The sequence below is a fragment of the Apodemus sylvaticus genome, chromosome X, assembly GCF_947179515.1.
Source record: "Apodemus sylvaticus chromosome X, mApoSyl1.1, whole genome shotgun sequence".
Classification (NCBI taxonomy): Eukaryota; Metazoa; Chordata; class Mammalia; order Rodentia; family Muridae; genus Apodemus; species Apodemus sylvaticus.
In genome coordinates this window covers 64,856,408-64,868,208 of record NC_067495.1, presented here as the reverse complement: position 1 = coordinate 64,868,208, position 11,801 = coordinate 64,856,408, and the positions used below count along the sequence as shown (strand labels likewise).

General features: G+C 42.0%; 1 protein-coding gene across 1 annotated transcript; it reads left to right on the top strand.

Annotated features, from left to right (window-relative positions):
• Positions 1–317: 317 nt before the first annotated feature.
• Magee2 (MAGE family member E2) lies at positions 318–1,854 on the top strand. The gene is given in 2 exon segments (XM_052170175.1): positions 318–1,073; positions 1,075–1,854. Coding segments are annotated over 2 exon segments (1,536 nt in total).
• Positions 1,855–11,801: the final 9,947 nt, after the last annotated feature.

The following is an 11,801-nucleotide window of genomic DNA, read 5'->3' as shown; positions in this document are numbered from 1 at the left end:
TCCTTAATAACCCACAGTAAGCCTGGCCTTTCCGTCAAAAGTGGGAGGTGGCAGGAAGCTTGAGAGGGGCGTGGTAACCATATTGCGGAGCTTGAATGCGCCTGCGTAGGATGCAGCAACGCTAGGTGCTCTTGGGCTTTTCTTCATTGCTGGCTACTGCATGTGTAAAAAGATCGCCTTTCTCACCAGCTCTCACTTTCGAACCACGCTGCTTCTGAGTATCAGGCTTTGGCTCTGTGCCGAGGTGCCAACACACCTCAGATCCTCCCTCTGACTGATCACTAACCTCCGTGTTTGCGTTCCTGTCACCTGGAACCATGTCTCTGGTAAGCCAGAACGAGCACCAAGGCAGCGCACAGACCACTGCAGATTACAGCCACAGCCAGGATGAAATGCAGGCTACTAATACCTCCGGGTCCCTCACGTCCATGCTAGTCTTTGAGGCTCCCCAGGGCACTGAGATTCCAAACGACCCACAGGGTGCCAGTGCTCCCCAGGCTGTGCAGGACTCGAGTGACATCGAGGTTCTCATCGACGAGTAGTGTCGTTTGAGGGCGCTCAGGGTCCACGACCCTCTAGAAGAGAGGTCAGTTGAATTAGTGAATTTCATGTGCATGAAAAGCCAAAGTGAGGGGTCTATCCAACAGTCAGAAATACTGGAGTTTCTCAAAGAATACTCAGATCAGTTCCCTGAGATACTCAGACGAACCTCAGCTCATCTGGATTGGGACTTTGGGTTAAATCTGAGAGTCCTTGATCCTCAGATGGACACACACAACCTAATCAGCAAACCAGGTCCCCAGACTGCTGGATGGCTAGCAGAGACCGTGGACATACCTAAAGCGGGTCTCCTGGCCTTGGTCCTAGGCCAGATCCTCTTGAATGGCAACTGGGGAAGAGAGGCCTCCATTTGGGACCTGCTGTCAAAGGTAGATGTGATAGATGAGCCTCAGAGGGTCAACAACCTCTTCGGGAACACAAGAAACACCCTTACTATTGACTTTGTCCATATGTGATTTTTGGAATACTGGCCAGTATATGGTGCTAATCCCCTTGAAATTGACGTCCTGTGGGGGCTCTAGAGCCTGCAGAGAAATCACAAAGATGGAAGCCCTGACGTTTGTAGCACAGGCCCATGATGAAGAACCCTGGAGGTGGCCAGAAGAATATAACAAAGCTCTGGAAGCTGACAAAGCCTGGTCAGAGGACTCGAAGAATGATAAAGCAAATGAATTGGTCCAGTTGGCCGTTAGTGTCACTGAGGTGTTGCTGCCTATCCATCGGGATGAGCTATTGGCTCACACTGGCAAAGAATTCGAGGATGAGGTCCCAAATTTCCTCAGCCGAGCCACTCTAATCCTTGATCTGTTTTATGGGTTCTCTCTGATTGAGGTTGATCCCAGTGAGCACATCTACCTCCTTGTCCAGCTACCAGGATCAGAAGAAGAGCAAGGAATGCTAGAGAGCCTGGGCCGACACACTCAAGAATATGTGATACCAATCCTGGGTTTGATCTTCCTGATGAGCAACCGTGTCAAAGAGGCCAAGATCTGGAACTTACTCCAGAGATTTAGTGTTGATGTAGGGAGGAAACACGCCATTACCTATAAGCTAATGAGGCAATGCTACCTAGAATGCAGGCCATTCTCCTATTCTAATCCAGATGAATACGAGCTGCTCTGGGGTCCTTGGGCTCACCTTGAAATCATGAAAATGAAAGCCTTGGAAAATATGGCTAGGTTCTACAGAAAACAGCCACGGGACTGGCCAAAGCAATACAGGGAGGCTGTGGAAGATGAGGAGGCCAGGGCCAAATCTGAGGCAACAGTCATGTCCTTCTTTGGTTCCATGTGAAGTCGCTTTAGTTGAATGGCATCTGTTAAAAGGGCATTTGGGAAATGGGCACTAGGGTCCTAAATCAAAAGTCAAAAGAGTTGTGGCAAAGAGTACACCTTGTGTTTATTGTGTTCCAATTCTAAGAACATTTCTTCCCTTCTTTTTTTTTTCTTCCCTTCTAATATACTCTTCAATTGTCTTCACGATCAGTATTTATAAGTGAAATTGCTCATTTTCTTTTCCTGTCTTTTTTCAGTATAAAAGTTCAGATAACTGTGAAAATGTATTGGTAATATTTGCATATTTGAACTAGCCAGTAAAATTAAGCTAAGTAACAGTAATAATACACACACACACACACACACACATCCCCCAAACACAAAGCCATGTGATTACCCTCCTTTTCAGTCTATTGTTGTGTTAACAAACTAACAAAAACTAAAGACTGTCACTTCCCTGTATTTAATTTGCTGTTGCAGAGTGTAGTAAAAAAATAAAAGTATAATGAATTAGATGCCATGCTTATGTGATCATTTATTCAATAAACGTTTATCAGGCAGTGTGTGCTGAGAATAAGGCCGCATGCCAGGGCTATAATGGTAAAGAAGCCCTATCTGGGCCTCAGAACTTCCCCGTCAAGGATAAAAGGCATGGAAATGAACCAGTGGACAGGGTGGGGTGGGGTGTGCTATCGCAGTCCACAAATACAACTCCCAACTATGTGATGGGAGGGTAGTGGAGAAAGCAATGCCAAACAAGGAAGGCTGGGAAAAGATCAGGAGTATGAAGCAGGGTTTGGGTGAGGTATGCTTTAGTGATATCTCAGGATGCCTGAGACTGTGGTGAAGGACAGGAGGAACTGGCAAATACCCACTCCTGTGGGTACACTGCCCACAGGAGTTTTGAAGGTCACCCAGAAAAGACAATGCTGAGGTCAGAAGGGGAGTGAGAGAGAGAAATCTGTGGCAGGGGCTAACAAAGGCCCTATCTCCCGAGAGTGGCTCTTAGGAAACAGTAATAGCCTTCTCAAATACAGCTGGTCTGGGATCATCAGGCAGATTTAGTCCACACCCTGTACCCCTCACTAGCACTGTTTATTTTAACACTCAGGCTGTTAAGGGTAAAGTTAGCATTTTAGGTCTGATTCTTCTGACACTTTCTAACCTGGCTCACAAACCTTCCCTAGAAAGCCTGCAGGTAATAGTTTCTGAGAGGCATCTCTGGCACAGGAATGGGTATCATGGGGAAAGTATCCTCTGAGTAGGGGAAGACAGTGATGCCTTCCAGTATGGCATGCTGTGCGCTGCCGCATCTCCTGGCTTCCTCAAGCTTTCTCCCCTTTGCATCCTTTTAATTATCAGAGGTTTCCCTGAAGTGCTACCTCCTAGCAGATAGTATAGAGTAAGCAGACATTTCTTACATTTTTCTTAGACCCAGAGAGGTAACAGTACAATTTCCAACTCAGGAATTGGACAATGAGAGGAGAGATTCACCCTTCTGGCCCCAGGTCTGACCTGCGGCATTGCAGGAACCCAATTAAGAGCAGTCAGCCTGAGAGAAAGCCTGCGCAGGCGCACTCTGCGGTTGCCAGGACAATATAACCCCCGCCAGGTCTCACTTCATCTCCTCTGTGGTAGCATTCCAGGAATTAAGTAAGTGGCGAGCAGGCGGGGTGGGGATTTTGGGGTAGGATTTCTGATGACCAGAAAAGTAATATCTAGAGAGCCTGAGCTCATGGAATTCAGGGAAATGGGGTGAAATAGACTTGAGGCAGTACAGGGAAGGAAGAGTATCCAAGGCAGAGAGTTTGGGGGCCACGCAAGAAGCTGCAAGGGTCTCTTCAGGTTTCTTAGACCCTAAAAGGTTTATGCTTGCAGAGTGAGGGAGCAAGTGAGACAAGGCAAGTTGACTAAGGCACCGAGTGTTTCTTGGGACTTTTTGAACTGGCTCAGGGTCCTCAGACACATCAACTTTTCAGGCATGTCGAAAATATAAACCTGCCAAGGGAAAGCTGTGGCATCGGGACAGGCCAACAACCATTAACATAAAGCTCCATACGTGCCAGGAACTGTGCTGGACAGTCCCATGCTTAACTCTGTCATTGTTCCCTCCATTCTTAAGGAGCATTTTAATGTTTCCATCTGCTACCAAGGTAGACTGAGGTTTAAATAATATTCCCAAGGTCACAGAGCCACCACCTATGACCTGTGTTAGTTGTCACTCAAATTTGCTGACTCTCAAGATACAAGAAAAGTTAGCATGGCCAGGTTGTGGAAGCAAGAAAGTTCTCTCCAAAGGAGGAAGGGAGTGAGAGAGAGAGAGACTGGAATTTCTCCAGGCCCATTCTTGTGATATCACTGGGGCTCCATTGAGCTGCCTTGAACAGTACAAATGTCCTGTTATTCTTGCTCTGCCTGGTCCCTATACGCCTTAGTTTTATCTGCTGCTTTACACCCAAGAGAGTCAGGAATCATCATTTCTGGGCCTTTAGAAGTATTTAGTGTTTTTTCCCAACTCTGATGGAACAGTAAACTAACAAAACTTCCCACTTGTCCAAATCTGCTCAAAAAAATACAAAAATAGAAGTGGAAAATAGCCGTATGTCACAGATGCCACATGCAACTTTCCAGAAAGGGTGAAAGTGACATTTGCAGGGCAGGTGCCTATGGCAAAGGAAAAGATGTAGTATCTCTGAGATAATCAGGAATTTCCCCTGTTTTTTAGGAACTAAGTTAGAATACCAGCGGGAGAAACACTTACCGGTAAACAGGAGTTATAGAGAGAACTGCAAGAATTACCCCAATGGATATCAGCCATCATACCTCAAAATCCCAACTCAACTATCCTTGTCACTCATGTTAAGTAAATTGAAAAACTGGACCTTGTTTTGCAGGTATAAGGGCCTGACTTCGATCCAGTCCATAGTACCCACGTGAAAAGCCATGCTGGTAATCTCAGTACTGGGGAGTGTTTCTGAGGATGACATTGAACATTGAAGGTTGCCCTCTGCCTTCCACAAGCATGGAATATCATTGTCCTTTATTCTCTTGCCACCTAGAGTTGGCTTTGACTGGAATCTTTCCTAAGGTGATAACTTAGTGAGAATATTCACTTTCAGCATTTGAGGCCCAAGAGAATACTCTTTTATTAGATTAAGGAAGCAATTCCTGACATTTGTTCCCAATTTTCAACCTTACCTCTCCTTTCCCTCAGATCCACCTGTTTCTCTATTTCCCTTCAGCAAGAGCAAGTCTCCCAGAGATATCAACTGAATACGGCATATGAAGTTAAAATAAGACTAGGCACAAACAGTCCCATCGGGGCTAGGTGAAGCAGCCCAGTAGGAGGAATAGGGTCCCAAGAGCAGGCAAAAGAGTCAGAGACAATGCACATTCCTACTGCTAAGAGTCCCACAAGAACACAAAGCTATACAACCATAACATATTTGCTGAGGTCCTAGTGCAGACCCATGCAGGCTTCATATTTGCCTCCGAGAGCTCCTATGAACCCAAGCAAGGCTTCCTAAACTCTTTCCACTCACAACTGTTTATGGGCCAAGAAATTTTTATATAACCCAAATTATATAAGCATATCAAATAGGTATATACAAATCAAACATATTGATAATACATCGTAACAGTTTTTCCTTAAAATAAGTTCATTGATATACACTATAATTTTACCATTAAAGACAAAATTAATTTTGTGTACTAGTAAGATAGACTTGTTTATTTTTACATAGCAAAATTCTAGCTAAGAGCTGGAGATCTCTAGGGTACATACCTAGAATTTATAGAACCCAGGATTCTATCTGTAGCACCATATAAAAATAACTAGTCATCAACAGCCAGACTACCACATCACATAAGTACATAGTACAGAGTAGCAGTAGTATGTTTTAACAGGTCTGGTCAGGGGGCTCAGTCACTAATGCACTTGTCATGCAAGTATGAGCACCTGAATTCAGAACCTCAGCACCAACATTAAAAAAGCCAAGTATAGTGACATGCACCTGAAATGTCACCATTGGACAGTTTGAGACAGGAATATCCTGAAGCTTGCTGGCCAACCAGTCTAGCCAAATTAATGTATATCAGGCTCAGTGAGAGAATCTGTCTCAAAAATAATAATGATGTAGTTGTACTGGCTAGTTTTGTGTGTCAACTTGACACAGGTTGGAGTTATGACAGAGAAAGGAGCTTCAGTTGGGGAAGTGCCTCCATGAGATCCAGCTGTGGGGCATTTTCTCAATTAGTGATCAAGAGGGGAGGGTCCGTTATGGGTGGGGCCATCCCTGGGCTGGTATTCTTGGGTTCTATAAGAGAGCAGGCTGAGCAAGCCAGGGGAAGCAAGCCAGTAAGGAACATCTCTCCATGGCCTCTGCATCAGCTCCTGCTTCCTAACCTGCCTGAGTTCCAGTCCTGACTTCCTTTAGTGATGAACAGCAAGGTGGAAGTGTAAGCTCAATAAACCCTTTCCTCCCCAACTTGCTTCTTGGTCATGATGTTTGTGCAGGAATAGAAACCCTAAGACAGTAGTGGAAAGCAATAGAGAAAAACAATTGTCAAACTTTGCCCTTCCTCCTACATGTACACACATACCCACACACATGCACACCAGATCCATGTATCTATACACACAAGAAACTAGGGCCATTTCACATATTGTTTGGAATTCTGTCTTAATACCAAGCCAAATAAATAAAAAAATAAATAAAACATGGAGTGTAAAATAATTAATTAAAAAATTAAACCTATTTGGTTTAATTTTTATGGATTGAAATCATAAAAAAAAAAAAAGAAACTGGGATATGGAGTGGCCTATAAGCACCTTTTAGGTTTAGACATGGACATCCCAGTCTGCTATTTTAGGTTCAGACATGGACATTCTAGTATCTTAGTCATGGTTTCTCTTGCTGAGAAAAGAAACCATGAACTTTAAAACTCCTGTAAAGAAAAGCGTTTAATTGGGGCCAGTTTACAGTTTGGTCCATTGTCACCATGGCAGATACCTAGGCAGACATAGTTCTACAGAAAGAGCCAAGTGATCTACATTCTACATCCAGATTGTCAGAAAGCAGAGAGAGAGAGAGAGAGAGAGAGAGAGAGAGAGAGAGAGAGAGAGAGAGAGAGAGAGAGAGAAAGAGAAAGAGAGAGAGAGACTGCTGCTGGGTTGAACATTTGAAACCTCAAAACCTACCCCCAGTGACCCAATAAGGCCAGATCTACTGTAACAGGGGCCACATCTCCTAATAGTGCCACTCCTCCTGAGGCTATGGTGGCCCATTTTCATTCAAACCACATTTCATTCCTGGTTTCATAGAATTTTAGAATTTTAGCCATATTATAATGTTAGTCTATATTAAAAATTATTATAAAATGGCTATATTATAATGTAGCCATATAAAAATGAAAAACTGCATTTAGTCTAACCTCAGAAATCCCCATTCAGTATATCACAACCTCAACTCCGTTTGAAAGTACAAAGTTCAAAGTCTCTTCTGAGACTCACAGCAATCTTTCAACTCTAATCCCCTGTAAAACGAAAATGAAAAAGCCAGATCACATATTTCCAACATACAATGGTACAGGACATAATTACCATTCCAAAGAGGAAGAAAAGGAGCATACTGAGGAAATACCAAACTGAAGCAAGACTGAAAACCAACTGGGCAAACTCCAAACTCTACATCTCCATGTCTGGTTGGTCAAAGCACTCTTCAGATCTCCAACTCCTTTCAGCGTTGTTGATTACAACACACTCTCCTGGGCTGGTTCCATTTCCTGTTAGCATGTTTCTTCATCACGTATCCCATGGCTTTGACATTTCCAACATCTTGGGGTCTCCAAAGCAATCTAGGTTTCACCTTCACATCTTCACATAATGGCCTCTCTAAACATCCATCAAAGGACACCTCTGACACATGCCTGGCCTCAGTGGCTTTCCTTAGTCTTGGAGGGAGATTACATAACTACTTCTTATATCCTTGACTCTAAAACCTGATAGAACCATATGGCCAAATTTGCCAAGGTTGGCTCCTTGCTAGGTTGGAACATGGACCCTCATTCAAATACATTTCACAAGCTTTTTGGTTTTGATGGTTTCCTTCACTACCTAAACTTAATGGAACTCTCTCTATAGAACCAGGATGGCCTCGAACTCTGAAGTCTGCCAGCCTCTGCCTCCAGTGGTGGGATTAAAGGTGTGTACCACCACACCCAGCTCTAAGGGTCTTTCCCTACTCCCTTTTTTCAATTTAGCTTCAGATTCTTCTTTAGTCTATTTATCTACCTGAATACAATGTTTAGATCTATCACACTTCCTAGTGCCTCTTTTTTTTCTCAAAGTGTACATTTTGTATTTTTTCTTGCTCAACTTGATCTCTTTCATTATAGATATGCCTAAGACTAGCTACTAATAACCATACAACACAATCAATACTATGGCATCTGGAAATCTCCTCTGCCAAAGCTGTTAATCCACAATTCTTCCATGCTCCTATTATTATGGTCCATTAAACTCCACTTAAAGCATTCAAAGGGTTTAATTCAAAGTGTGAAAATCCACATTCCTCTAAATAAAAGCAGATCTCAGCAATATCCCAGTCCATGGTACAAACTTGTGCCTTTTTACAGGCAATCAATCTCCAGACAGAAATTTCTTGCTAAACAGATCATCTTTTCCCATTCATTGAATGATCAGTGATGTCTTAAGGAATTTTCTGCAGGCAGGGCTAGAGGCTAATTATGAGGGACACTGGAAAAGAAATATAGCAATACATCAAGCATGTGATGCCAAAGTAGACACACATTGGAACAGTTACAAAGTCTGGATGTATACAAACATGACTATTACTTAGTAGCCATACATCCTTGGGTAAGGTGTTCAACATCTCTTTCTGTTTGAAGCTTTTTTTCAGGTGGTAAATACCTTTAATTCTATGACTTGGTAGGCAAAAAGCACATCTCTGCAAGTTTCAGGTCAGCCAGAAAGAAGGAAAGGAAGAATGAAAGTAAACAGGGAAGGAAGAAGAGAGGGAGAGAAGAAAGAAAAGAAGAAAAGAAGGAAGGAAGGAAAGAAAGAAGGAAGGGAAATGATAAAAAAGTCTAGAGTTTCGTTTTTACAATTTGACACTATCAAAACTGTATTGTATCCAAATCTATCAATCAAGTCTAGTAATATTTCAAGTACTATACCATGATTTTTTACAGTTGCTGCCAGTCAGCAGTAGTGTGTTTGTCTAGCATGTAAGAGGCTCAGAATTCAATTCCTAGCACCACAAAAAAAAAATTTAAAAAGGAAGAAAGAAAAAGTAAAATAGGATTGCTATTTGTCAACTCATTGTTAGGTGATTTAAAATAAAAACATCTATTTTTTGATTATTTGAAGCTATTTTATGATACTGATAGACACTGGGCATGGTCATGTACACCTTTAATTCTTTTTAAAAATAAGTACATTAGTTACATATAACTGTAGTGGTTATCAATAGGGGGTTAGCTTTATCAATAAATTATTCCTTGCAGAAATTAATTCATAAGGTATTTTTCTAGGGGTTCATGGGTAGCTTGTTTAAAGAAACCATCAATTGTCCAAGAAATACTTTGCATTTCTGTGATGGTGACTATAGTTAAGGCGTTATTTAGGATGGACATGGCAGTTAATGTCTGTGGTGTCTGCCTCAACTGTCTCTCTTGAGAATGTTCAGTTTGGCATGTGTCAATCAGAATAGAGCTTCTGTCCTCTGTGCCTACTTCACTTAAGAGATGGAGGATACAAAGAAAGGACACAAGGATCACCATTGCTTTGGCTATTCTCTTCTATTTAGAGATCCATTTGTGGGAATAGTTCTGCATCATACTCTGGATTTGGATGGGGAGTACAATGCTAAGGAGGAGAGATTAAGTACGGAGAGGCAGCTTTGACATAGTTATTAATATCAAACATATTTATATAACATTTTCTCATATAAATATGAAAATGGGCATTCCCATAGTTCCCAACAGCTAAAAATGCAGAATTCATTGCATAGAACAAATCCTTCCAACCTTGTACATTAAGAGACATACCCAAACTCTAACATCGCTTCTAGATAGATAACTAGACTTCATGGCCCTAGGATTGACTTCAGTCATTCATTAAAATCACTTCCTGCTAAAGCTTAATGTTACCTAACCAGATTAGGGTTTTTTCTCTCAATTTGACACAGGCTTTGTTGTTATCATGAGAGAAGAACCTTGTGTTGGCCAGTTTTATGTCAACTTGACACAAGCTAATGTTACCTGAGAAGAGGAAACCTTGATTGAGAAAATGCTTCCATAACATCATGCTATGGGCCAGCCTGTGGCCCACATTTGTCAATTAGTGATTGATAGGAGAGGGCTGAGCCTATTGTGGGTGAAGCCACCACTGGGCTGGTGGTCCTTGGTTCTATAAGAAAGCAGGCTGAGCAAGCCACAAGGAGCAAACCAGTAAGCAGCACACCTCCATAGCCTCTGCATCAGCTCTTGCTTTCCAGTTCCTGCCCCGTTTAAGTTCCTGTCCTGGCTTCCTTCAGTGATGAACTAAACAATAAACCCTTTTCTCTCCAACTTACTTTTAGTTATAGTGGGGGTTTTTTGCAGCAATAATAATCCTAAAACAAACCCATAATTGGAAAATAAAATAAATGACTTCTACTGAATTGTCCTTTAGGAAAGCCTGTGTGGGCATTTTATTGATTAATGATTGATGTGGGAGGGCCACTGTGGAAGATGCCACACATAGGCAGGTGGTTCCAGAGTGTATAAGAAAGCAGGATGAGAACGCTTAGAGGGAACAACCCAATAAGCAGCATTCGTCCATGATCTCTGCTTTAGCTCCTGCCTCCAGGTTCACACTGCTGCCTTGGCTTCCTCCAGTGATGGACTATAATCTGTAAGCCAAATAAACTCTTTCTTCCCCAAGTTGCTTTTGGTCATGGTGTTTTATCACAGCAATGAAAACCATAATTAAGACACTGTCAAAAAATGTATTTTCATCTCTTTCAACCTTTAAAGCAGACTTATTTTAAATACCTTTTGTCTACCAGTCTTCTGTTATTCTTTATTTTACTTGTAAATTCTGCCATTTGTTGAATTTGTTCCATATCTAATAGGGTTTTTATATGAACACACACACACACACACACACACACACACACACACACTTATAGAATTGACGGGCTACTGTTTAGCAGGAGTTGTCTTTGAAAGCTCCCAAAGTGCCTCTTCTGCCAGCCTCTCCCTCTGGGATAGGAATAGGAAGGAATGATGTGTGGTCCAGATGCAGCAGCTCCATTCCAGTTTTTCCAATACGGACACATTGTCCTTCTGAGTTTGGAGGCCCCCGGGAGAGGATAATTCCTGCCACACTAGTGCCTTCTCCTGTACAAAGACCCTTTGGTTGCTTACTTGAATCTCTACTATCCACTAGGACTACATGTACTTAGAATTTACTCCCTTTATAAATGTCAGTTGAGAGAACTGGTTTCTCTTCCAGAGGACCTGGGTTCTATTCCCAGCACCCACATAGCAGGTTAAAACTGTCTATAACTTTAGTTCCAGGGTATCTGACACCCTCACACAGATAAAAGGCAAAACACCAATGCACATAAAACAAAAATAAAATCACTGAAAGAAATAAATGTTTACTGTTATTTCAATGGGATTTGAGAAAAAGGAGAAAACAGAGGCTTAGTTCCACATTTTGATTGAGACACATTTATTTTAATAGATAAAAGTTAAAATCAACCTAAATTTTCATAGCAACAATTTTGGTTTTACTTGCTTGTGAAACTTATGGCCCTACTTCTAGCAAAACTGTATGAAATCATTGGTCATGCATACAAGACCATTACAAACAATAAATGATGTCCAATGTATATTATTTAGACAAGCAATATGCTGTGAATAAGAATACAATGTCAGTATTGCTTCATAAAAGTG